The sequence below is a fragment of the Capra hircus genome, chromosome 18 (genome assembly GCF_001704415.2).
Source record: "Capra hircus breed San Clemente chromosome 18, ASM170441v1, whole genome shotgun sequence".
Lineage (NCBI taxonomy): Eukaryota > Metazoa > Chordata > Mammalia > Artiodactyla > Bovidae > Capra > Capra hircus.
Window position 1 is genome coordinate 20,660,392 of NC_030825.1, and position 27,518 is coordinate 20,687,909.

Consider the following 27,518-nt stretch of genomic DNA (forward strand, 5'->3'; position numbering starts at 1 on the left):
GCCCAGAGGGTGGGTAGGGATGCTGGCAGAAGAGGAGGAGGCTGGAAGGGGAGGGTCAGGGCAAAGCTACGGTTTTTCCAGTAGCCGTGTACAAATGTCAGAGTTGGACACAAAGAAGGCTGAGCACCGAAGAACTGATGCTTTCAAATTGTGGTGCTGGAGAAGACTCTTGAGAATCCCTTGGACTGTAAGGAGATCAAACCAGTGAATCCTACAGGAAATCAACCCTAAATATTCATTAGAAGGACTGATGCTGAAGCTGAAGCTCCAGTACTTTATCCACCTGATGCGAAGAGCCAGCTCATTGGAAAAGACTGTGATGCTGGGAAAGACTGAGGGCAGGAGCAGAAGCGGGCAACTGGGATGAGATGGTTGGATGGCATCACTGACTCAATGAACATGAGTTTGAGCAAACTCCAGGAGATAGGGAAAGACAGGGAAGCCTGGCATGCTGCAGTCCATGGTGGGTCTCAAAGAATTAGACACGACTTAGCTACTAAACACCAGCGAGAGGGCTAAGATATCAGACCCTGGGCTGCACTTCCTCAGCGCCTCAAGGGGCTGGGGCTGTTACGCTGGACAGGTACTAACCCTCCAAGTCCCTTCACTTCAAGACCTCTTTTCAGTCATCTGCATTTTCTGTCTGATGCATAGGCCTTTGTCTTTGAGATCCTCAGACTGGAAGGGGGAAGAGAGATCTCTAAGGCCAGAGTCTTTCTCCTCTGTTCCCCTCAGGGCTGTACTAAGGAGTCACCTTGTGGGTGGGGCAGGGAGAAGAAAGCTGCAGGCCCTCAGGAAGGCTGCCTCCATGCAGGTGGCCACAGGTAGGAGGCAAGCTGGCTGCTAGGTGCTGCCGAGGCTGCACACTGGGGCTCCGGGCAAGGCCCTGTGGTAGGCAGCCCTCCAGACCACCTTTTCCTTTGCACTGGTTATTAAAAAAATAATAATAAGAAATGAAAAGTCACTGAGTGGCATCATTAAAGTTACAGACTGAGAATTTGCTGAGAGCATTTGGGGGTCACCCCATAACCCAGTTTGTTGGTGTCGATTCATGTCCAGGTGTGTGCTTGTTATACTGACACATTAAGGCAGTGTGCTTTTTTTTTTTAAAGCAAGGGAATGAAAACCACAAATCTGGGGACAGTGTTTGCCCAAGGGGAGGGCTTGGAAAGAGGGGGTTTATTTGTCCCACCAAGCCGGAGGATGAGCTGGGGAAGGACCCCATTGATCGATAAAAGTCATGGCTCCTGGGTCCACTGGTGGGCTCACAGATATTCAGTATGTTATTAAAAAATTGCTATATGAGTAAATGCCCAACTAGCTAAATGAAATAAAGTGGGCCATGCAGTTCCTGCTGATGACTGTAAGCCTTGACCCAAATATTATAGTTAATTCATTTCAATGTACCTGAGGTTCAATTTTTAAAAATAAACAAACTACCTTTTTTTCTAAATTTTATTTTATGTTAGAGTATAATTGATTTACAATGTTGTATTGGTTTCATGGATATAGCAAAGTGATATATATATATATGTATATATATACACACACATTCTTTTTCAAATTATTTTCCTGTATAGGTTATTACAGAATATTGAGTAGAGTTCCCTGTGTTATACAATAGGTCCTTGTTGATCATCTATTTTAAATAGAGTAGTATGTATCTGTTAATTCCAAACTCCTAATTTATCCCTCCCTCTACCTTTCTCCTTTAGCGACAGTACATTTGTTTTCCAAGTCTGTGAGTCTGTTTCTGTTTTGTAAATAAAATTCATTTGTATCTTTTTTCCTTTTTAGATTCTGGATTTTCTTCACTTGGTATGATAATCTCTAGGTCCATCCATATTGCTACATGTGGCATAATTTCTTTTATTCCTCTGAAAATAGCTTTTTGTGGTGTTTTTGTGAAATGCTATACACTCTTTGCAAAGATTCAGACAAGGCCAAAAGATATAGAAAATAAAGATTGCTCAGCATTTACTACGGAGAGACAAAATCAATTGTCCAAAATGTCTGCAAGTGTCTTTCTAGATCTCTTTCTGAGCATGCCCTGGTGGAGAGATGCAAATGTAATTTGATCAGTGAGATCATACTTCCCACTCACCTTTTTTTGGTGCTAGAATTCTTGCAGTTCAACTCTTATTTCTTGCAGACAGTGAGATGGAGGTGTGGAGAAAAGTGACCTGCCAATACATTTTGAAATATATGACCCAAACAGCATTTTGCACAGTCGTGCCTGGACAGACCTTTTTACTTTTAATACTTAGAAATGAAAGTTAATGAGAAAAACCACACATCAGTATTATGTTTCAACAGCTCTTACCACTTAAGTAATGAGGCTAATGTAGGTTATGTCACTGCTGCTGCTGCTGCTAAGTCGCTTCAGTCGTGTCCGACTCTGTGCGACCCCATAGACGGCAGCCCACCAGGCTCCCCCGTCCCTGGGATTCTCCAGGCAAGAACACTGGAGTGGGGTGCCATTTCCCTCTCCAATGCATGAAAGTGAAAAGTGAAAGTGAGGTCACTCAGTCGTGTCCGACTCTTAGCGACCCCATGGACTGCAGCCCACCAGGCTATGTCACTAGTTAATGTTAAGTAAAATGGAAAAGAACTCATAGTACAGGAAGGGTACAAACGTGAAAGAACAGCCCAGTAGTCTGAGATTTGGAAAACCCTGATGTGGAATTTTCACCAGCAAAAGCTAGCTTCTTCTAATTGATGGTGGTTCTTCAGACTTCTCGGTTTATTAAAAGTTCATAAATCAGACCAGTTGGCAAGCCAGTAAAATGGGTATGTGTTCCTACTGGACTAAAGAACTAAATTCCTCCCTGCTTCCTTTTCTTTTTTTTTTTATCTGTACAGAAATTTTTTCTCCAAGAGAGCCCTGTCATATATGTTAAGGCATTGGAAGACCCCAGCAAACCAGTGGTTTTAGAGGAGGCCACATTGTCATGGAGAAAGACTTGCCCTGGGATCGTCAATGGAGCCTTGGAGGTGGAGAAGAACAGATACACTCCTGAGGGGATGACCAGAGCTCAGCCACCCCTGGGTGGCCTTGAGCCAGAGGATCAAGGGGACACCCGGGGCCCAGAGTTGCACAAGATAAACCTGGCGGTGTCAAAGGTACCCTCATCTGGTCCAAGCAGGCGGGCTGGTGGCCAGACTTTTAGGGCCGAAGACCGGGAGATTGGCCTCACACACCACCATTTCCTTGGCTAAAAACTGCCCTCTCCAAGATCTCCCTGTAAAATAGAAATTTTCCATAGAAAGACAAAGAAAACTTCCATGGAGGGCAAATACGAAGTCTTTCATACTTAAGTGTAAATCAGTTGATCATCTAAACTGTTTTGTAATAGCATGACCTAGAATAGCAAGCTGTATGTTCGCTGGTCTTTGGAGGGACCAAGGATAAAGGGAAAAGACTAAACTAAGGTTTATTAAGTTCCTAGTGTGTGCCAAGCACTGTGCTATATCTTTCAACTGGGTTACTCTGTGAACTGATGTCATTTGGCTTCTTCTCTGACTAATATTTGCGACAGTTGACTCCTCTGCTCTGTCCAAATCTCTTCTCTATTATCTACTTATATCTGTTAAAGTATAATAGATATTAATATCTAATAATCATATAGGTATAGAATATAGACATTGATCTATATCTAATGATAGATATATCTAAAATAGACACAAATATCTAATAGCAATAAATATTGACATCTAGTAATAATAAATATTAATATCTAATATTAGTGATATATCTCTATTTCCCCCCTTGGAGTCGCATGGCTCTAGGTTCCATCTCTATGCTGTTATTATCTCTAGCCTTGAAGTCTCCTCTGAGTTCCAGACTTCACTCTCTTTATTACCTCCTGTTCAATGCCTACCAGATATTTCAAACAAAGAAGACCAACACAGAACTTGGTTTTCACCCTCTCTGATCCATTCCCCAGGTCTTCTCCATCTCTGGAGGTGGCATCTCCATCTTTCTAGTGTGAGGTCCTAGAAGTCAAACTTTCCTTTCCTTTCCCCCCACCCACCCAGTCTCCATCAGTGAGGCCTGGCAGCTCTCCGAAAGCATCTCTCCTGGACCAGACTCATCTCACCACAGCCTCCTCTGCTGCCCCAGCCCCAGCCACCAGCATGCCATGCCCAGCTCCTCTAAGAGCCTCCTTGGCAGCCTCTCTGCTTCCACTTTTGCCCTCTTCCAGTCCATCCCGCATGGTGGACAGAGGGAGCCTTCTAAAACAGACCAGTTCAAGTCACTCTGCTGGTTCAGTCCTTCAGTGGCCTCCACTGCACTTAGGGTAGAGTCCAGCTTCCCCTGAGCACCTGCCCACGCCCCCAACCTTGTCTCTCACGCGTTCCCTCCACAGCAGCCCTCTCGCTGCTCTTTGTCAGTCGCCTTGTTCCTGTCTCAGGACCTTTGCTCCTCGTGTTCCCGTGGTGTGAAACCTTCAGGCCTTCTTCTGCCTCACTCCTTCTTATCATTCAGGCATCAGCTGCAGCGACACATGCTCTTACGAAGCCTTCCCGGGCCAGCCCATCTAACACTGCTGTCACGGTAGTGACATCCAACTGCCTGTCACGATAGCAAATGTATTTAATTTATACCACTTACCACCGTCTGTCTTTGTTTTGTTATTTATTTCATGGTTTTTCTCTTCCCACTAGTTGTAAAGTTAATGAGAGTTCTTTTCTTCGTTGCTTGGTACACAGAAGAAATGCACATGACTATTTGATGGATGAATGAATGAATAAGTGAAAGAATATATGCCGAACTGGCTTCGTTATCCCCATTTTACAGATGAGGAAACTGAGGCATAGAGAGTCTAAGTGGCTTGCCCAGGATCATAGAGTCGAATAGATGTAGACCTGGAATTTGGGTTTTGTGCCTGACAGGACCATCTGTGCATAATTCCTTTCTGCCACCCTCATGCAATTTCCTTCCTCTGAGGTTGCCCCATCCCACCTGGATAGACTGGCCTCTCAGCTCCTCTTGAGCTTTGTCTGAGAGGCCTTGGGGTGCGTGTCACTGTTTTCTGTTTGTCATTTTGTATAAAAGACAACAGACCTGTCCTGGGCAAGTCAGCTGTCCCAACGCCTGTCTGTCCTCCTTGGCTTTGCAGGGTACCATGCTAGGGGTCTGTGGCAACACGGGGAGTGGCAAGAGCAGCCTGCTGTCAGCCATCCTGGGGCAGGTGAGTGTCTTGTGGCCCATGCATGCACCCTGCCTCTCCGAGGGCCAGGAACTCCCAGGTTCCAGGTCCCCCAGCAAGTCACACCACCACGTCTTTCCCACAAAGGGGTCTAAGCCAATAGAATTTTTATAAGTTCAAAACAGTTGAGCATGTGCCTGGGGGAGGTGAGTTATGAATGTGCTTCCATTTCACCTTCCAATGGGAGAACCACTTCTTAGGACACCTGGAGCTCCATCCTCATCTGTTCTCTGTGCTTTCCCTGCCCTTTGCTGTAATCAAGCGGCCACCAACGTGATGATACAGGCACCTCGATGCTTAATATGATAACACAAATCATCTCATGAAGACAAACTCAGGGTGGGACTTGTGTCCCTATGGAGACAGCATCAGGCCCTTGAAATCGGAACCATTTAATCGCATTGCCTTGGGACATTCTTGAGGTCTGCTTCATCTGCAGCTCTGCACACATGTGACTCAGCCCACTCCTTCTCCAGTTTCCAACAAGACCAACCCCTTCCCCCCAAACACTGAGGTCATGTTGTACACCTCCTAGTGAACAACAAAAAACAGCCATAACACCTGGACTCTATCCTAACAGCCATCTGTGTGTCTATGGCCCCCTTCCCACGGGGGAGTTCTGCAGCCCTTCCACACTCAGCCTCAGCCTCACTGCGTCCTAGGGCTTCTCTCCTACCCCCTCCCAACTTTGTCCGTTGTCCTCCTTCCCACATGGTTGGGAGAACTATCTGATATCCCTCCTTCCTTAGCTCCTCCTCCTGAAAGCACAAGGACAAACTCATCACCTCCTAGGAAAGCGGTCACCTTGTCAATAGCAATTCTCTCTGAATACATCAATCTGATGGCTCATGTTTTTTTGTGCACCACAGGTGATGCAACTTCTTCCCCCAACTTCTTACAACTAAGGAGAAGAAAACTTCCACTTTAAAAAAATGATTCATTCATTCACTTATACATTCGGCTGTGTTGTGTCTTAGTTGCGGCATGAGGTGTCTTCATTGCATTATGTGGAATCTTTCATTGTGGCTCATGGATTCTCTAGTTACAGTGTGAGGGCTTAGTTGCTCCCACGCATGTAGAATCTTGGTTCCCTGACCAGGGATCAAACCCACATCCCTTGCATTTCAAGGTGGATTCTTAACCACTGGGCCGCCAGGGAAGTCTCCACTTTTTTTTTTTTAATAAAAATAGTTTGAATAGTATTTGAATGCCAGGCCCTGTGTTCAGAGCTTCCCATTTTTTCCCTTGGCCCCCAACCCAAAAACAATTCCATGAGGAAAGTACAGACATTGAGGTCAGTTTCAGTTCAGTTCAGTTCAGTCGTACAGTTGTGTCCGACTCTTTGCGACCCCATGAATCACAGCACCCCAGGCCTCCCTGTCCATCACCAACTCCTGGAGTTCACTCAGACTCACGTCCATCGAGTCAGTGATGACATCCAGCCATCTCATCCTATGTCATCCCCTTCTCCTCCTGCCCCCAATCCCTCCCAGCATCAGAGTCTTTTCCAATGAGTCAACTCTTCGCATGAGGTGGCCAAAGTACTGGAGTTTCAGCTTTAGCATCATTCCTTCCAAAGAAAACCCAGGGCTGATCTCCTTCAGAGTGGACTGGTTGGATCTTCTTGCAGTCCAAGGGACTCTCAAGAGTCCTCCAACACCACAGTTCAAAAGCATCAGTTCTTCGGCACTCAGCTTTCTTCACAGTCCGACTCTCAAATCCATACATGACCACTGGAAAAACCATAGCCTTGACTAGACAGATCTTTGTTGGCAAAGTAATGTCTCTATTTTTCAATATACTATCTAGGTTGGTCATAACTTTCCTTCCAAGGAGTAAGCATCTTTTAATTTCATGGCTGCAATCACCATCTGCAGTGATTTTGGAGCCCAAAAAATAAAGTCTGACACTGTTTCCACTGTTTCCCCATCTACTTCCCATGAAGTGATGGGACCAGATGCATGATCTTCGTTTTCTGAATGTTGAGCTTTAAGCCAACTTTTTCACTCTCCTCTTTCACTTTCATCAGGAGGCTTTTTAGTTCCTCTTCACTTTCTGCCCTAAGGGTGGTGTCATCTGCATATCTGAGGTTATTGATATTTCTCCTGGCAATCTTGATTCCATTTTGTGCTTCATCCAGCCCAGCATTTCTCATGATATAATCTGCATAGAAGTTAAATAAGCAGGGTGACAATATACAGCCTTGATGTACTCCTTTTCCTATTTGGAACCAGTCTGTTGTTCCATGTCCAGTTCTAACTGCTGCTTCCTGACCTGCAGATAGGTTTCTCAAGAGGCAGGTCAGGTGGTCTGGTATTCCCATCTCTTTCAGAATCTTCCACAGTTTATTGTGATCCACAGTTTACAGATGAGTAAATGAGGCTGAGAGAGGTGACTTGCCCACAGCTGCCTGCAAGTGAGGGATGCAGCCAGGGAGGACAGCAGTCCAGCTGATGTGAGAGCTCTGCTGCTCGTCACAGCTACATTTCCCATCAGCTTCCCTTCAGGGCCACCTTTCTACGTGGCTAGGGGCTTGTCGCTTCGAATGAACCAATCACTTAGCTTCCCATGAAGGAAAACAAAAAGATGTCATCTGAGGGTTTAGTTCGTATTAAAGCCTGTCTTCAGCTAAGAAGTAGGAAGCACAGGATAAGGAGAGAAAGAAGCATAACATCACGAGGTCCTCTGCTGGGGTCATGGGCCTGAGGGCTGTGGCCTTGATCCTTTTTAAATGTGTGCGTTTAGATTTACCCTGCAGAAAAGCAGGCATGACACTGCAGTCAGGGTCCGTATACCCACCACTGAGATTCAGGAGCTGATAGCATTTGTGTACTCGCCACATCTATGTAGAAATATACTTTGTAGAACCATTATTTATTTATTTTTTGGTAGACCTATTTTAAATTACAAAGATTATGACACTTTCCCCACTAATGTTTCACCACGATGTCCAAAAAGTAAAGGCATTTCCTGATCCGTGATGACATTATCACACCCACACATCAGTAATAATTCCGTGATACTCAGGGATGGACAGAGGTGGCCTGGAGCTTTCCATCTCACAGCAAAGAGCAGGGAGGCACTGCTTGCTACGGATTGGGGCTGGAGAAATAAGAGGAAAAAAGTGTGGGTGACTTCAATGCGAACCTTGCCTTCAGTCACAGTAGGAACAGATCTGGCTTTCCCCAACTACTGCCCATGGCCTTCTCAGGGCCTTCACAGTGGGCCTGGCAGGATCCTGTTAAGATTTCATTTACACAGGAGAGCCCCCAGGCTCCTGGAGCACAGTGGAGCCCTGGGCACTGTGGCTGCTGAGCCAGGGGGGATCTGTTCCATGGCTGCCACAGGCCTGAGGCTGGACTCACTCTGCTGCAGATGCACTTGCTGGAGGGTTCAGTGGGGGTGCACGGAAGCCTGGCCTATGTCCCCCAGCAGGCCTGGATCATCAACGGGAGTGTCCGGGAGAACATCCTCATGGGAAGACAATACGACAAGGCCTGGTAAGCAGGGCGGGACGTGGGGGTCTGGGGCTGGCTTGGAGAGGGCCTCTTGCTGCTAATAATGACTTGCTGTGGGCTCGCTTACATGCATCGCTGTATTTCCTTCTCACTGGGAAGGAAAGATTCTCATCAGATCCATTTTCCAGCAAATCAGCTGAGGCCCCCAAGAGACTGAATAATTTGCCCGAAGTCGTTGAGCTGCTAGGATATGGTAGAGTCAGAATCTGAACTCAGTCGCTTTCAGAAACTTCACGCTAAGTCACTTCAGTCGTGTCCCACTCTGTACAACCCTATGGACCATAGCTCCTCTGTCCATGGGATTCTCCAGGCTAGAATATTGGAGTGGATTGCCATGCCCTCCTTTAGGGGGTCTTCTCAACCGAGGGATCAATTTGTGTCTCACACCTCCTTCAAAGGCAAGCAGGTCCTTTACCACTAGTGCCACCACTTAACTATTATGCTCCTTTGGCTCAAAATAACCCTTCCCTTCCGAAAGTGTTACTTTGAAACTTCCTTGTGTTAATTAATTCCTAAGCTAAGAAGGTAAAGTCAAAAGCTAAAACACACTGGTGATATGCAACAGCAGAGGAAGGAGTTTAGATTCCCAGCCGGGCCCACACCCTCCTTGCCCTTTGCAGCCTCTCCCTCCAGAGTCCTGGGTGGACCTGCTTGAGACATGCGCTTGGAAATCATGAGCAAAGTCTGGTCTGTGGAGGAGCAAGGAAAACTGCTCTGATTGCCGCAGCTGTGCTTCCAACTCTGGTGGACTCTGGCCCCTTTTAACTCTTTGCCTGATTTTGCAATCTGCCTGTTGTAACCTTGCTGAAAGGCACAGATATGTGGGTGTATAAACTAGCTATCTCCAGCCGGTTGTTCTGTGAGCTCCTCAACATCAGGTCCAATGTGCCCAGCCCCCACCCCACCTGCTTTTCCTCCCAAATTCCCAATTAGGCTTAATGGCATCACTGAACTGTGCACCCCAGGGAGCCCGACCCTGCCTCCTCCAAGAACTACCTCCTCCTTCCACATCTAATTGGTCAGCAACCCTGGAAGACTTAACCTCCTAAACAGCTCTGGTATAATATTTCCCTTCTCCACCTCCACTGCCAGCTCTGGTCCGTGACCTTCTGCTTGAACGGTGCCCGCTGCCCCGCTCTTGGCTCCCTGTCTCCAGCCTTCTTCTCTGTTGACCTTTGTGCTCTGCTTCCAAGGCAGCTGTCTTAAAAGCCCAGTCTCATCCTGTCACCGCTCAGCTTTCAGACTGACTTGACTCATAGAGCAGTTTGTCAAAAATAAAAACACACTATCTTTTGACCCTGAAAATTCACCGCTAGGTACTTAATCCATGCAGCATCACCCATGAATGCCAAGATCCACGTACAAGAATGTTCACATCGAATTATTCAGGATAGCTCAAAGCTAGCAACAATCCAAATGTCCAGCATTAGCTCACTGGCTAAACAGCGCATGGTACTTCCCTATACTGGAATACGGTCATGCCATTAAAACAATATAAACCTATATCTGTTGCACATACCATACATCACTAGATTATTTCTGAATATGTATAGAGGAAACTCTGTTAGTGACTAATCGAGAGGAAAGCAGCTGAGGGTCAGCAATGCGAGGGAGACTCACTTTTCACCTTTTCTTCTTTTTGTTCTGTTCAAACATTTACCAAGGGCACGCGTTACATTAAAAAAAAAATGAAGGAAGGAAATGAAAAAAGCCTCCTGTGATTTACCATTAAATGCAGGATCGAGGCCAAATTTTTCAGCACGGAATGCAAGACCTTCCCTTCCAACTCGAGAAGGCTGGAGGGCCTGCGGCCGGCCGCCTGGCCCTTTAGCTCCCTCTCCTTTGCAGGTATCTCCAGGTGCTCCACTGCTGCTCCCTGCACCACGACCTGGAGATTCTGCCCTTCGGAGACATGACAGAGGTGCGTGGGAGGCGAGGGTACCCCGCTTCCGCTGGGATGGTGCCTTTGTCATGCTGTTCTGGGGTCCCCAGCCTGCCCCCTGGGTAGGTAGACGACGGACCCCAGCTCTTCATTCCCAAAGCAACTGGAGCTGGTCCTGCAGTCTCAGAGCCTTCCCTCCCAAGGGAGGGAAGTTGGGGCTCACCTGACCTTGGGAGCTGACAAACGGGCTACCTTGCCCCACCGAAATGGGAGTTGATCTCAGACTTCTTCTGAATCAAGAGCAGAGACCCTGTGAGGATGAGAAGCACCACCCCCCTCCACTCCATACCCCCACCCCTCCACTCCGACCCCCACCCCCTCATCATCCACCTTTGCCCCTCCCACCACCCTGCCCCTCTCTAGAGCACTTCCTTTAACAGTGGGGATGGCAGCTATAGCCCCGCTGTGGCAATGCCAGTTCTGACTGCTAGGTGTTCCTGATAATTCTCCATCTTTCACGTCAGTAGCCACCTTTACTCTACATAAGACCTTTGTAAGATAAAAACAGTATGGTTGCCTTGATTTTATTATCTAATGATAGCTCAGTTGGCTGAGCAGTCACTACATTCAAGGTACTGTTCTAGCAACTCTAATATATTAGGTGAGCCTCAGATAACCTGAGGTCAGTTCTTTTGTTATCCTTCCTTTAATGATCAGCAGTGTACCCTGGAGGGCAGAGAGCTTGGTTGTTTTGTTCAGGGTCTCCCCTTCAGTAGGAAGAACCAGCTTTGGTCTGTAAAATGCATCAGTAATAGTTCTGACCCCATCAGGATGATTAGAAGTTTAGGTGAATTGATACATACTTGCTTTGAATAGTGCTTGGTGTAGGGTAACTGTTAGGCCATCATTAGGAGAAGGAAATGGCAACCCACTCCAGTGTTCTTGCCTGGAGAATCCCAGGGACGGCGGAGCCTGGTGGGCTGTCATCTGTGGGGTCGCACAGTCGGACACGGCTGAAGCGACTCAGCAGCAGCAGCAGAGGAGCACTTAGGCATTTCAGTCTGCTGAGTGAGTGAGGAAACTGAGCTTCTCCCAGGCCAAGCCCCTTATCTACAGTCACATGTCAACTGGAGGCAGAGCAGTGACAAGCGGCCGCCCATTGCTCTTTAAACTCTGCTTCTCCTCTACGACGTCACCAGAGTTCAGGGTCAAGCAGGGATAGAACTTAGACCCTGGCTGTCCCGGCCTCAGGACCTGACATAGGGATGGGCCAGCCAGCAGCTGCCTGAAGTGCTAGTCTGCTAAGGAAGTCCAGACCCACTGCCCAGTGATTCTGGTTAGGACCCTCGACTCCTGACATAACACACCCGCCCACCACCTCACCTATAATACAGTCTTGGTCTTGGGCAATACCCCTAACCCAGGCCAGTGATCCCACCAGTCGACAGTTACAGTCAACAGAAATTTAAAACCATTGTAAGATGTAAGAAGGTGCTGTTTCTTGGGAATAAGTGATTTATTTTTATGAGCTAAACTGTTAAAAGTTTTAAGATGCTTCCTGAGAAGCCAATCAATTTAGAACAAATTATATCTTACTATGAACTACAAGTTTCAGTTAACTGAGCATCAGTTTTTTCATCCCTTACTAGGCATGTTGTGAAAAATATTTTTATTTTCTTTTAAATTAATTATTAATTCTGTTTGAGTGTGCTGGGTCTTCATTGCTGCACCCAGGCTTTCTCTAGCTGCAGCGGGCAGGGGCTACTCCCTAGTTGCAGTGCTCGGGCTTCTCATTGTGGCGGCTTCTTTTGTCACTGAACACAGGCTCTAAGGGCTCCCAGATTTCAATAGTTGCAGCATGTGGGTTCTAGAACATAGGCTCAGTAGTTGCGGGACACGGGTTTAGTTGCCTGGTGGCACGTGGAAGCTTTCTGCACCGGGGATCAAACTCACGTCCCCTGTATTGGCAGGTGGACTGTTCACCACTGTGAAGTCGAGATTGTGAAAAATATTCTAGGTGCTGCTGCTGCTAAGTCACTTCAGTCGTCTCCGACTCTGTGCGACCCCACAGACGGCAGCTCACCAGGCTCCCCTGTCCCTGGGATTCTCCAGGCAATAACACTGGAGTGGGTTGCCATTTCCTTCTCCAATGCATGAAAGTGAAGAGTGAAAGTGAAAAGTAAAATTGAAGTCGCTCAATCGTGTCCGACCCTCAGTGACCCCATGGACTGCAGCCTTCCAGGCTCCTCCATCCATGGGATCTTCCAGGCAAGAGTGCTGGAGTGGGGCGCCATTCTAAGTGCCAGGGGTGTCAAACCATTAGGTGTCCAGGAGTATGCACCGAGGGGGGTTAGTCTGTCTACCTGCCCACCTGGCTGGTGGGAGCACACCTGGCTGGGTCACCCTCCAGACTCGGCACCTTTGGCTGCCTGTCCACAGGTTGGGGAGCGGGGCCTCAACCTCTCGGGGGGGCAGAAGCAGAGGATCAGCCTGGCCCGGGCCGTCTACTCTGACCGTGAGCTCTACCTGCTGGACGACCCACTCTCGGCCTTGGACGCCCACGTGGGGAAGTATATCTTTGAGGAGTGCTTTAAGAAGGTGCTCAGAAGGAAGACCGTCATCCTGGTGACCCATCATCTGCAGGTGACCACCCTTCCAGGGCTCTCTCTGGCCATGATTGACAGATAATGTAGCTCCTCAAGCCCCTGCCATCTCAACATGATCAATAACAGCCTCCCAGCAGATACCCCTTCGTATCTCAGACAGACCCCGAAGTCAGAGAGGATTGCAAAGAACTTGATGTCCTCTGCTTTCCATGTGGAGGAGATAAGTTGGTAAAAATGGAAACTAAATTTTTAAAAATTGTTTTTTATTGAAGGATAATTGCTTTATAGAATTTTTTTAAATTGTTTTTTTGAAACTAAATTTTGAGGTCTCCTTTATCTTCAAAATTGTATGGGTGGGCCCCTGCTTTGGAAGTTACAAAAAACTCTCTCAGAGAAGAATTCGCCAAGTCGCACATGCTTCCATCAAGTACACTGGCTGTGCTGGGTGCTGCCTCTCATGGGTCATTTTTTTCCCTAGATATGTTCATACCAGACCCTGTTATTATTTATCCTTCTCCTATTTGAGCTTTAGTAGTTTTTGGTATAAAATATGTAAGACATAAAAACAGGTGAGAAAATAACCTAATGAAAGCCCATGTAACTGCCACCCAGATGACGCATCACAGTCCAATGTTGATGGCCCTCAGAGCACAGCCCCTTCCCTCCTTCCTGGCCCTCATATTTAACAACTTATAATTGATGCTTTACTTTCTGTGTCCTTAGGTAATTTGCTTTTCTACTCAACATTATATTTTTAAGGTCTTCCATGTGGATACATGGAATTTTATTTCTTTCTTACTAGTATTGTATTACAATATCTGAATATTCCAGAATTGATTTCTCCAGGATGGATATTCAGGTTGTTTCCCATTTTTCACTTTTACAAAAAAATGCTTCAGTATATTGATACATGTGTTTTTAATGCATGTGTTTGAGAGGGCTTTTTTGGGAAGTGTTTTAGGAGTAGAATTATTGGTTCATAATTCTTCAAAAATCTTTAATTTTACTAGATATTGTCAAATTGTTTTTCAAAGTAGCTGCACCAATCTATACAGGCCTCCCCCTCCACCCCAATTTTGTAAGAGTCCTTTACCCCTAGTCGTTACCAACACTTGGGTTTGTTTTTGCCAAACTGGTGATATAAAATATTTTCTCAGGATTTAAATTTTTCCTTTTGAATAGTGAAGTTGAGCATCTTTTAGTATGCGTGTTGAAGATCTTATTTCTTCCGACTCTGCAGTATTTAGAGTTTTGTGACCAGATCATTTTATTTGAAGATGGGAAAATCTGTGAAAAAGGAATTCACAGTGAGCTCATGCAGAAAAGGGGACGATATGCCCAGCTTATCCAGAAGATGCACGGGAAAGCCACACAGGTGATTCCCCACCCCACCCTCACTTCCGACCCAACTGGGCGGACCATTCCCTGCAACCGTGGCTTCTGCTTTCTCCCCAGGGTGTGTTGCGGGGAGTGGCAAAGACAGAAGAGGACCTGCAGCTGGAAGCTCAGGCCCAGACCACTTGCCAGGAAGAACTTCTCAGTGAAACTGCTGGTAATATGCTGAAAGAAATAGTGAAAGCACCTGGGAGCAGGGTGCCACCCTCTGCCTGCCTGTCTGCATCTTCCACTGGCTCTGGCATTTCGTCCTGAATGTGAGACCAGGCCTTGTCACTCACTGAATGGGGTGCCAGACATTACTCATATAGGGTACAGATCCAAGTATTGGAGGGCTGTGGGGTAAGGACTGTGCTGGTCAGGAGGTCTGAAGCAACCAGGAAGTGACTATTGTTGGGGGAAACAGCTCAGGGTGTGCAGAGGCAGAATGAGGATTGACCTCGAGTGACTCTGATATAAACTTTGCAAGGTTTCTGGGCCATGAATTCATTATACATTTTTTGAGAACAATGCCATTGGAAGTCAGAAATAAATTAAGCCCAGTTCTGGGCATTCAAAAGGTGAAGCTGAACATCTTTTAGTATGCTTATTGAAGATCTTGCTCTTTTCTGAGATAAGGTAGCAGATGAGAAAGACTTTCATTTTTAATGTAAGAAAGGTTCTGGATTAGAATTCCAGGCCTACTGCTCTCAAAGCTGTGTGACTTTGGCCAAACAGGTTAAACTCTCTGAACCCTCAGTGGCAAAAGTGGAGATAATTGTTCTTATATTACAACACCACAGTGGAGATTAGCAGGGTCCTGAGGGGTTAGGACAGTGCCTGGCATATGTGTCACAAATAGAGTCTTCAGCTGCAAAGATCAGAAGCCAATTTGGGCAGAAAAATAATGTGTTGGCAGAAAAGGGTGTAGATCACAGCATGGAAAAAAAAAGTTGGAGTACCAGACCTCAGTAAGTTTGGAGTCTAGAATAGCAGGAACAGGTATAGAATCCTTTTGAAGAAAACCTGCTTCAGATGTTTTCCATCCTAATCTAATTTCCCTCAAGATTAAAGTTCCGCAAAGAGAGCTGTCTTCTCCTGGGAAAATAGTGGTGTTGCTGTTAGAAGAAGGGAGAGCGGCAAGCAGAAACAGCAGGTATCCTGCACAGTGCTGCCTCCTGTTACTGTTGTTGTGGCGGTTGTCATTGACATTAATGACATCTACTAATATTTCAGATACTGATCTCTCTGCCCTGCTGTAGGCCACGTGTCCGCTTGGGCTGGTGTTACACCTGTTTCGAGGCGCTGTTTCAGAAGCGTATTGCTACAAAGCATCCTAGTAATTATCTGTAGGCCTGCCAGTTGTCAGATGAGGAAACAGAGAGGTTAAGTGATTTGCTTCTTGAAGCTGTACAGTATAACAATTCTGATACTGATACAATTCTTGTCCCAGGTCAAGAATTCTGCTTTCTTCCTTCTCTCCCGCTCTCTCTCTCAACACATTCAGCCCTCAGGAACCTCAGGCTCTCCAGGGTCTATTGAATGGCTGGCGATGGACCCCCTTTTCAGAGTCCAGGCAGGCCTGCAGACTCTGCTGGTTAGAGTTAGACTTGGGTGGGGTACTGGTGGCAACCAGAACAGAAGGCTTCGCAAGGACTCTTCTTGACCAGGAAGGAGATATAGGAGATTGGGAGGCATACTATTTCCTTTTTCTTTTCCCTGATCCAGTGCTGGAAAATCAGCTTGCAAAGAAGGAGAAGATGGAAGAAGGGTCCTTGAAGTGGAGAGTCTACCACCACTACATCCAGGCAGGCGGAGGTATGGGCTGTTAGCTGCCCCAGGCCAGGCCTACTCACGAAGCTGGGCCGGACTGGAATGTGCAAGGTCGTGGGAGATAGAGGGACACAAAGGGTTGTGCCATTCATGAGTTTAACTTGCATAATTCCAGCCGTACTCAACTATAATAACTCTACCACTGTAGTCAGTGCCAGAAATTATGTTTCCATGTGTATCTGTGTTAATATACCTGGCATTTAAAAAATCAAATATGTCAAGGCATGTAGACATATAAATTGTTTTCACGAAGGGCCAAGTTTACACTTTTTTGGCTAGAAATAGGCATGACAGGCGCGCCATGGAGGACCGCGTGGGGAGGCACCAAGGTGGGTCAGGAGGCTGGGCAGTGGCAAGAGGGAGCGGGGCCCCGAGCCTTTGTTGGGGTTTCTGTGGGAAGAAGTGGGTGAGGCAGGGTAGGCACCCTGCGTAAGCTTGGGATTGGACAGCTTGAACAGTTCTGGAGGGCTCATTGCTATAGTGGTGGTCCTAGTTGTCTGATACCTGGTCTTAGGGTGATTTAGGGGAGGGCAGATATTGGCTTGGTGGGTGAGAGTTTGATAAAAGAGGTTACTCGGAGGATGGGCTGTGGACTGGTTCGTTTGTATATCAAACAAACAGTTACTTGCTGTCTAGGAATTAGCTAGCCTTGGGACGAGCAGTCTGTCAGGATTAAGGCCCCAAGTAACACAGTATTGGGAATATAGAAAATAAGAAATATAAGCAAATATCATCAATATTTTTACTGAAATAAAGAATGCCACAGTACTCTCTATCTCAGTGTTTCTCAAACTGCAGGTCCTAGCCCACTAGTGGGCTGTGAAATCAACCACGTGTGTTGTAAGGAGCAATGAGAATAGAAATGTGCCTAGAGTAGAAAATATCTGCAGAAGTGATGTTGGTGAAGCTTTCATTTTATTATGTATTAGACTGTATATCTGAAGGTGGATGGCCATAAAAAGTTTCAAAGCTTCTGCTTTATTTAATGGTGTATGTTACCAAATTCACACATATATAACTGTACAATGTTGTAAACATGAAACCAAGTATATGCTACTGTGGTTTTGAGTAACTTAATTTTTGAGAGTAATTTTGACTCCATGCCAACTTTTTATTCTTCATTGATTTGGGGACCTAACCCTACACAAGGTATGTCTTCTCTCTACCTGTCTAGGGAGGAAGAGGTAGGCTGTGCATAGGAGATTGCCATCCTCACCCCTTCCACTGTGAGCATCCTTACAGGATATAACACAGGGCCTGACCAGAACAGGGGAGTAGCAGATACTTGTGAATTGCAATGAATGAACCAAAAAACCAATTGATCTGTATTTAGGAAGTACCTATTATGAACTAGGCTCTTGCTGAGTTCTGGAGGGGAGGGTGTATAAAGTTGCCTGAGAACCTACCCTGTAATCTAACTAGAGGGTTAAAACATTCATCCACTGGTAGCAAGAGAGATTGATCTCTGGGACCAAGCATGGTCTCAGATGTCATTAAAGAGAGTTGGCCCTTGGGTGGAGCTTGAGGAAGAATTCAAGAAAAAGAATATGGGCATGAGGCACAGACTGGATAGGTGGGTAGAGTGCCAGGGCAAGAGGTAAATGGGAAAGGAAGGCATGTACCCTAGGTTTTCTCATCCTTGGCTTCATCACTTACAAGCTCTATGACTTTGGGCAAGTTACTTCCTCCCTTGGAGACTTGGCGATAGGCATTCTGAATTCAAAAGTAATTCATGTATTTAGTACTCTACCTGGCACTTGGTACATAATAGTGAAAGGTAGCTGTTGTTATTTTGAATGTTGAACCCTCAGGACTTGCATAAGGGGAACCAGCTTCTCTAGAACACTGCTCACATAACCAGGCACTGGGCTGGGTACTTGACACACATTATCTCATAGCGTCTCTAGAGCAGCCCCTTGAGGCTGGCAGGAGTACCATCACCATCTTGTATGTAAGGAAGTGGACTGTCACTGACATTTGGTCCCTTGCCCAGGCTCACATAGCTTGTAAGTAGTTTGAGTCAGGATTTGAACCCAGGGCTTTCTAATCTTGGAACCCAGCTCTTTCTAGTCTTCTAAGGTGTCTGAGGAAGATCCGAGGGCCTGGTGTGGCCACGTACCTTCTTTTGGCACTGGTGTCACGTTTCTCTCTCTCCCCAGGTTACCTGATCTGCGGCGTGGTTTTCCTTCTCATGGTGATGGTAGTCTTCTTGCTGGTGTTCAACTTCTGGTGGCTGAGCTACTGGCTGGGGCAGGGCTCAGGGGTGAGTGCCATGTAGGGGTGGGGTGCATTTCTGTGCTCCTGGGTGGAATGGGGGAACTTCTTATTCCTTGGGGCCCCATGGGTATGGGTTAGAGAAGCTTATGGCAAGCCCAGTACCTGCCCTTGCCATCCTGATGAATGGGGCTCTAGAGGAAACCCTTGGGAGCTGAAACTCTGGAGCTCCCTCCTAGGTGGGCACCCTGTGTTCACAGAGCAAGAGGTCACCTGTACAGCCTCCTAGGAACAAAATCAAGAGGTTTCTGTCCCCAAACAGCTCTAATGCTTTACAGTCTGCTCTAATATGAGTTAGAGAAGGGAAAAGAAGTTTTATCCATCACTCCTGACAGCAGGGAAAGAGCTGAGCTCCAGTATGACTTGCACAGAAGTGATGTGGGCTTTTGAAAGGCAGAATGAGAGAGGAGGGAAAGTAGTGGCTCTGCTGGGCCAGAGATGAAAAAGTACAAAAGGCTGGTGAGTGTCAGTACAATTAAGCCATCAGTGTCTGCAGCCAGCTTTCTCCTCCCACAGAGAGCGGGGGACAGAGGCTCTGTCCTTTCTGAGGATTACATTTTAAAGGAATCATTCTCAGGTCTTTAAGAAAGATGCTTCTGAGTTGCAAGAGATACACAGTCACAGCTGTGAGTGCTTCTTAGTAAGTGCTCTGAGGAAGAGAGATCAGGAGCCTGGAACAAACAGTAAATTTTCCTGGTAGAGGCACTTTCATGAAGGTGGGGGGAGCTGGGGTCCTCCAAGGGACATGCCTTAGCCTCTAGGAGCCACACTAGGGTTCGGGTCAAGTCTTTCATTGCAGGAGTTTGGACAGGGTTGTTTGTGTTGAGGGTTCTGGACCTCTCATTATGTACCAGATTAATTCATTAATCTTTCCAACCTCATTCTGAGGTAGGTATCACTGTCCCCATTTTATATTTGCAGAAATTATTCTTAGAGAGGAGAAGGAGCCTGCCCTGAGATGTCAATGTGCCTTGAACTCTGTGCTCTGAATCCAGGCCGTGATTTTCAAGCACTCTATTTGGTTAACTTTTGAGTCATGTTTCAGATGGAGTTTGGTCAGGAAAGCAGGAGCCACTTGAAATATTTAGAGCTTCCAAAGATTTAATACACATACACAGCCATTGGAAGGGCTGGAGGAGAGAGGGAAAGCAGGCTCCAGGAATTTTAGCAGCAGGTGGCACTAAATGGGCTGATCCTTGGAAGGATGCCTGCTAACCACTGGCTGAACTCCAAGCTCCATGCACCTGTCCACAATTGCCACCAGAGTATAATGGCTTCTCTTTCAGCCTTTAGATTTCCTGTGAGTGCCTCTCTTTGGCAGAATCTAGCCTAAGACCATGCTGGCGAGGAGTTTGAGAAGTAGTTCTCAAACTCTTCCCTGAATCACAGTGGAGAGTGTGGAAGGAGGCAGAGGTGATGTTAGATGACCATCTAGTGCAGATTCCTAACAGCATAGAGTGAAGTAATCTACCAAGCCATTTTCTACCCTGCCAGAAGAGAAGAGGCTCATATCAGACAGCAGGCTGCCTTAGGACAAAGACGCCTTGAGGAAGGGATGCACAGAAGTTCTAATGGGAGTGGCGTTAAGTTTGGAACAGTCAGGGTAGAGCAGGCAATGGAGTGGAGGCAAGAACCGGATCAAGGAGACAGGCCACTGAGACTGATGCTGGAGTGGTCCAGGGAACCAGCACAGGGCAGTGGGGAGGGAGAAGGGAAAAGCGATAGCACTGAGCAGGAAGCTTTTAACATATGGTTTCACCTTCTACTGGCTGCTGAGTCTTCTGTAGCCCCAGGAAGACATATTTTTCTCCCTGCTGAATTTCACCCTGAACTCAGATGGGCTGAACCTCTGAAAAAGAAAACTCACAGTTTTCCTCTCTCCACACATAATGTCTCTGATACCCTAAGTGCAGGTTTTGATTTTTGTTTTTCCCCTCTGTATCAACCAGTTCTCCAACTCCCTGCACACTCGCTGGGTGTACTACAATTCACTTCCATTCTGATACTACCTATCCAGAGTTAGCAACACCTCACAGGTTAAGGGTTCAGTCCCATAAGACTGCTCATGTGCCAATCACAAGTCTAGACATTTTGTTCAGTTCAGTCGCTCAGTCATGTCTGACTGTTTGCAACCTCAAACAGTAGTATACTGTATATAGTAGTATACTGTAGTGACTGTAGTATACCAGGCTTCCTTGTCCTTCACCAACTCCTGGAGCTTGTTCAAACTCATGTCCATCGAGTCAGTGATGCCATCCAATCATCTCATCCTCTATCATCCCCTTCTCCTCCTGCCTTCAATCTTCCCCAACATCAGGGTCTTTTCCAAAGTATTGGAGTTTCAGCTTCAGCATCAGCCCTTCCAATGAATATTCAGGTCTGATTTCCTTTAGGATTGACTGGTTTGATCTCACTGTTGACCAAGGGACTCTCAAGAGTCTTCTCCAACACCACAGTTCAAAAGCATCAATTCTTCAGCACACAGCTTCCTTTATAGTCCAACTCTCACATCCATACATGACCACTGGAAAAACCACAGCTTTGATTGGACGGACCTTTGTTGGCAAAGTAATGTCTCTGCTTTTTAATATGCTGTCTAGGTTGGTCATAAGTTTTCTTCCAAGAAGCATGTGTCATAATTTCATGGCTGCAGTCACCATCATGGCTGCAGTGATTTTGGAGCCCAAGAAAATAAAATTTCTCACTGTTTCCATTGTTTCCCCATCTATTTGCCATGAAGTGATGGGACCGGATGCTGTGATCTTTGTTTTTTGAATGTTGAGTTTTAAACCAGCTTTTTCACTCTCCTCTTTCACTTTCATCAAGAGGTTCTTTAGTTCTTCTTCCCATTCTGCCATAAAGGTGATGTCATCTGCATATCTGAGGTTACTGATATATCTCCTGGCAATCTTGATTCCAGCTTGTGCTTCATCTAGCCCAGCATTTTGCATGATGTACTCTGCATATAAGTTAAATAAGCAGGGTGACAATATACGGCCTTGATATATTCCTTTCCCAATTTGGAACCAGTCTGTTGTTCCATGTCCAGTTCTAACTGTTGCCTCTTAACCTGCATACAGATTTCTCAGGAGGCAGGTAAGGTGGTCTGTTATTCTCATCTCTTTCAGAATTTTCCAGTTTGTTGTGATGCACACAGTCAAAGGCTTTGGCGCAGTCAATAAAGCAGATGTTTTTCTGGAACTCTCTTGCTTTTTCTGTGGTCCAGCAGATGTTGGCAATTTGATCTCTGATTCCTCTGCCTTTTCTAAATCAAGCTTGAACATCTGGAAGTTCATGGTTCATGTACTGCTGAAGCCTGGCTTGGAGAATTTTGAGAATTACTTTGCTAGAGCGCGAGATGAGTGCAATTGTGCGGTAGTTTGAACATCCTTTGGCTTTGCATTTCTTTGGAATTGGAGTGAAAACTGACCTTTTCCAGTCCTGTGGCCACTGCTGAGTTTTTCAAATTTTCTGGCATATTGAATGCATCACTTTCGTAGAATCATCTCTTAGGATTTGAAATAACTCAACCAGAATTCCATCACCTCCACTAGCTTTGTTCATAGTGATGCTTCCTAAAGCCCACTTGACTTCATATTCCAGGATGTCTGACTCTAGGTGAATGATCACACCATTGTGGTTATCTCAGTCATTAAGATCCTTTTTGTATGTCCTTCTATGTATTCTTACCACCTCTTCTTAATATCTTATGCTTCTGTTAGGTCTCTACTATTTATTGTGCCCATTTTATCTGTCTTTTATTGAGCCCCTCTTTGCATGAAATGTTCCCTCGGTATCTCTAATTTTCTTGAAGAGATCTCTAGTCTTTCCCATTCCATTGTTTTCTTCTATTTATTTGCACTGATCACTGAGGAAGGCTTTCTTATCTCTCCTTGCTCTTCTTTGGAACTCTGCATTCTTATGGGTATATCTGCTCTTTTCTCCTTTGCCTTTAGCTTCTCTTATTTTCTCAGCTATTTGTATGTCTTCCTCAGACAACTATTTTGCCTTTTTGCTTTTCTTTTTCTTGGGGATGGTCTTGATCACTGCCTCCTATACAATGTCATGAACCTCTGTCAGTAATTCTTCAAGCTCTCTATCAGATCTAGTCCCTTGAATCTATTTGTCACTTCCACTGTATAATCATAAGGGATTTGATTTAGGTCATACCTGAATGGTCTAGTGGTTTTCCCTCCTTTCTTCAATTTAAGTCTGAATTTGGTAATTAGGAGTTCATGATCTGAGCCATAGTCAGCTCCCAGTCTTGTTTTTGCTGACTGTATAGAGCTTCTCCATCTTTGGCTGCAAAGAATATAATCAATCTGATTTTGGTGTTGACCATTTGGTGATGTCCATGTGTAGAATCTACTCTTGTGTTGTTGGAAGAGGGTATTTGCTATGATGAGTGTGTTCTCTTGGCAAAACTCTGTTAGCCTTTGCCCTGCCTCATTTTGTACTCCAAGGCCAAATTTGCCTGTTAGTCCAGATATCTCTTGGCTTCCTACTTTTGCATTCCAGTCCTCTATGATGAAAAGGACATCCTTTTTGGGTGTTAGTTCTAGAAGGTCTTATAGGTCTTCATAGAACGATTCCAACTTCAGCTGCTTCTGCGTTAGTGGTTGGGGCATAAACTTGGATTACTGTGCTATTGAATGGTTTGCCTTGGAAATAAAGAGATCATTCTGCTGTTTTTGTAGTTCTGATGAGTCAGCTATAAATTGGGGATTCCCATGACTCCCTCTTTGGGTTTGACAATTTTCTATAATGGCTCACAGGACTTAGGGAAATACTTTTATCAGGTTTTAAATAAGGGATATAGTAAATGGTACAGATGCAGAGCCAGATGGAAACATATATAGGGTGAGGTACAGAAGGGTCCTAAGTGCAAGAGCTTCTGTTTCCGTGGAGTTGGGGTACACCACCCTTCTAGCACGTGGATGTGTTTACCAACCTGAAAGCTCTCTGAATGCCATGCTTTAGGGATTTTTTATGGTGGCTTCAACATGTGGCTCAGTTTTAAAGAATCCGCCTGCAAAGTAGGAGACCCCGGTTTGATTCCTGGTTTGTGAAGATCTACTGGAGAAGGCATAGGCCACCTACTCCAGTATTCTTGGGCTTCCCTTGTGGCTCAGCTGGTACAGAATCTGCTTGCAACGTGGGAGACCCCAGTTTGATCCCTGGGTTGGGAAGATCCCTTGGAGAAGGGAAAGGCTACCCACTCCACTATTGTGGCCTGGAGAATTGCATGGACTGTATTGTCCATGGGGTTGCAAAGAGTTGGACAGACTGAGCAACCTTCACTTCAACATGTAGACATGATGGATCATAAACTAAAATTCCAGCTCCTTCTCATTTCCAGAAGATGGGAGTAGGGCTGAAAGTTCCAAGCTTGGACTCATGACTTGGTCTTTCTGGTGACCAGCCCCAGTCCTGAAACTATTTAGGAGTCCCCAGCCCCTAGTCATCTCATTAGCTACAAAAGACTCTCTCATTGCTCCAGAGGCCTCAAAGATCTTAAAAGCACCTGTGTCAGAAACCAGAGTCAAAGGCCAAATATTACCACAAATGAAGCCCCAAGCACCCCCATCACCTAGGAAACTGCAAGGGTTTTAGGAGTTGTGTGTCAGGAATTGGGGACAAAGATGAAGCATATTTCTTATCATACCATACTCCCTGTCCTTTCTTGAAGAAAAATAGCAGTCAAGAGAGCAACTGGACCACTGCAGACCCCGGTGACATACTGGACAATCCTCAGCTGCCCTTTTACCAACTGGTGTTTGGCCTCAGCAGCCTGTTTGCAGTCTTCCTGGGCATCTTGCTCTCAGTGGTTTTCACCAAGGTGATGGGGAAGGCATCCACAGCATTGCACAACAAGCTCTTCAACAAGGTATGGGCCTGGGCACTGGGCATGGCCACAGGCTGAGCCTTGACCTTGCTCAACTCTTTTTTTCTAATTATTAGACTTTATTTTTTAAGCAGTTTTTGGTTTAGAGAAAAATTGAGCAGAAAATATAGGGTTCACTTTTACCCTTCACCACATCCTCAATTTCTCCTATTATTAATAGCTTGCACTAGTGGGGGACATCTGTTACAGTTGATGAGTCAACATTGATACATTATTATTATCAACCAAAGTCCATAGTTTACATTAAGGTTCACTCCTTATGTTGTGCCTTCTATGGGTTTTGACAAACATATACTGGCATGCGTCTACCATCAAGTATAATACAGAATAGTCAAACTACCCTAAAAATCCCCTTTGCTCAGCCTATATCTATCCCTCCCCTAGACCTCTGAAAACTGCTGATCTATTTTGCTGTCTCTGTGGTTTGGAGAATATAATGTCATATAGTTGTGAGTTTACACTGGGTCACTAATTGGGTGGGAGCAGGCCACAGAATGAGACAGGTTCTTGAAACTCTCCCACGACTAAGTTTAATGCCCCTTGCTAGAGGATCAACCCTCAGCTATCAATGCTGGCCTCTGTTGGCTGAGCACAGTCACGTAAAGAGTTGCTTCTACTTTCCTTAAGTTCCTTTTGAGGTAGGTATTTTACCCTTATCTTACATATGAGAAAATGGAAGCCCAACATGTGTCACGGTTAGAATGTATGTTAGGGCTAGAACACCAAGTTGTCTATAGTATCACATTACTTCTTGGAAATGTCCTTTCTTTCTTTCACTTATCAAATATTACTGGGTGCCAGGCTCTGGAGGAGGCACTGGGTTCACAGTGGTAAGTGAACAACGCCGATGTGGTTTGGGTCATCTTAGCCTACAGCCTAAGGAGGGAGATGGACAGGAAAATAATCTGTTGTAATATGATGTGCAGAGTTAACCATGGGGGGTGGCACACAGGACCAAAAGAACATGGCACACCTGACCAAGCATGGGGGTGGTGGAAGGAAGGTGGGAGTCCAAGAAGGCTTCTTGGAGGAAGTGACCTCTATGCTAAGATCTGAGGATGAAAGAGATCTCGCCAGGTCAAGATTTAGAAGTGAGCAGAGGCAGAACATTTCCAGAGAGCTGCATGGAGCTCTGGAAGGCTGGAGCTGAGAACTGGAGAGAGGGGCTTCTCAGAGGGATTCTCGGGAGGCAATTCCTTGTAGATTCAGAACAAATTTTTTAAAAATATATTTTTTTGATATGGGCCATCATTTTAAATATCTTTATTGAATTTGTTACAATATGTTTTGGTTTTCTGGCCACGAGGCATATGGGATCTTAGTTCCCTGATCAGGGATCAAACCAGCACCCCCTGCAATGAAAGTCAAAATCTTAACCACTGGATCATCAGGGAAGTCTGACAAATTGTGTTTTGATTTAGGAGGGTGAGGCCAAGGCATTTCCCCACATCTTAGATAAAGCAACTGGCTTGATGAGCCAGAAGGCAGGAGAGGGAAATTTTACCCCAAGGCCTGGCAGTCCTTACCACCTAATCTGTGGTGGTGGCACCAGCTAGCTAGTCTCTAAGTTTCTGACTCCACATTCCCAGATTCTAGAAATAGCTAGTGCCCAGGCCTTCTCAAGGTTGTATTCTATATTTTAATTTTGAGAAATGTTCAAGTTTTTTTCATTAGAAAATACATTTCATATTTTAAACATTTTCTTTTTGCTCACCCTTTAATGGCTTTATTGATCTTAAATTTGGCATGTAGTTTTAAATAATCACAAGTAAAGGAAAAATCTCTGAAAAACTTGACTCAACTATAAAAGCAACAAATATGAAAACAAAACTAGAACCAGATTATTTTGCTACTTAAGAAGGCAACCAGAGATCCTGACCCTGTGTCCCCACCATATACTTCTAATCCCTAGTAGCATGGGCTCTCACAAAGACCCCTTTCATGCCACTGCTGAGCTGAGTGCTGCCCCCCTAGCCCCTCACTCCCTAAAAGTGCTCAGTGTCCTAAGGGGGTGATTGCTTTAGTCTTTTATTTGTGATTGTGAATATTCTTTTTGCTCTGGCTCATGTATTTAACAAAAGATTCTGGAGATAAAATTAAAGACAGTTTAGAAGCAGAAGAAGAAAGCAAGGATCTCACAGTCTGCCCCGCTGAGGTTTGCTGCTCCCTACCTCCTACCTTGAGCTTCCCTGGTGGCTCAGAGGTTAAATAATCTGCATGCAATGAGAGAGACCTGGGTTCAGTCCCTGGGTCAAGAAGATCCCCTGGCAACCCACTCCAGTATTCTTGCCTGGAGAATTCCATGGACAGAGGAGCCTGGCAGACCATGGGGTTGCAAAGAGTCAGAAATAACTGAGCGACTACTTGATGATGAGGACCTCCTACCTTAGGCAGCAACCAAACTATACTCATCAGCAGGATCCAGACATTTGCCATGAAGGCTGCTGTAAGAGCCACTTCATGACTCAAATAATAATATTAATGTGTTGGTTGCTCAGTCATGTCCGACTCTTTGTGACTGCATGGACCCTAGCCCACAAGGCTTTTCTATTCATGGGATTTTCCAGGCAAAAATCCTAGAGTGGGTTGCCATTCCCTTCTCCAGGGGATCTTCCTGACCCAGGGATCGAACCTGCATATACCCTTTACAGTTTTATTTATTTACTTATCTCTGTGCAGGTTTCCTTCAGCTGCAGCGGCCAGGGGCTGCTCTTTGCTGCGGTGTGCAAGCTTCTCATTGCAGTGGCTTTGCCTGTTGCAAGGCACTGGCTCTAGAGTGCAGGCTTAGTAGTAGTGGTGTATGGGCTTACTTGCTCTAAGGCATGTGGCATCTCTCCAGACCCAGTATTGAACCGGTGTCCCCTACATTGACAGGCAGATTCTTAACCACTAGACCACCAGGGAGGTCCCAAT

The 27,518-nt window shown here is 45.7% G+C and overlaps 1 protein-coding gene across 1 annotated transcript in view; it reads left to right on the plus strand.

Moving 5' to 3' along the window:
- Nucleotides 1-27,518, plus strand: part of ABCC11 (ATP binding cassette subfamily C member 11) — a 93,074-nt gene that overhangs the window by 46,323 nt on the left and 19,233 nt on the right. The window contains exons 11-20 of the mRNA XM_005691954.3: nucleotides 2,863-3,123; nucleotides 5,124-5,195; nucleotides 8,589-8,713; nucleotides 10,580-10,652; nucleotides 13,053-13,256; nucleotides 14,460-14,594; nucleotides 14,675-14,771; nucleotides 16,322-16,411; nucleotides 18,586-18,689; nucleotides 24,390-24,587. Coding sequence (XP_005692011.1) covers nucleotides 2,863-3,123; nucleotides 5,124-5,195; nucleotides 8,589-8,713; nucleotides 10,580-10,652; nucleotides 13,053-13,256; nucleotides 14,460-14,594; nucleotides 14,675-14,771; nucleotides 16,322-16,411; nucleotides 18,586-18,689; nucleotides 24,390-24,587 — 1,359 coding nt within the window. The remainder of the gene's footprint in view (nucleotides 1-2,862; nucleotides 3,124-5,123; nucleotides 5,196-8,588; nucleotides 8,714-10,579; nucleotides 10,653-13,052; nucleotides 13,257-14,459; nucleotides 14,595-14,674; nucleotides 14,772-16,321; nucleotides 16,412-18,585; nucleotides 18,690-24,389; nucleotides 24,588-27,518) is intronic.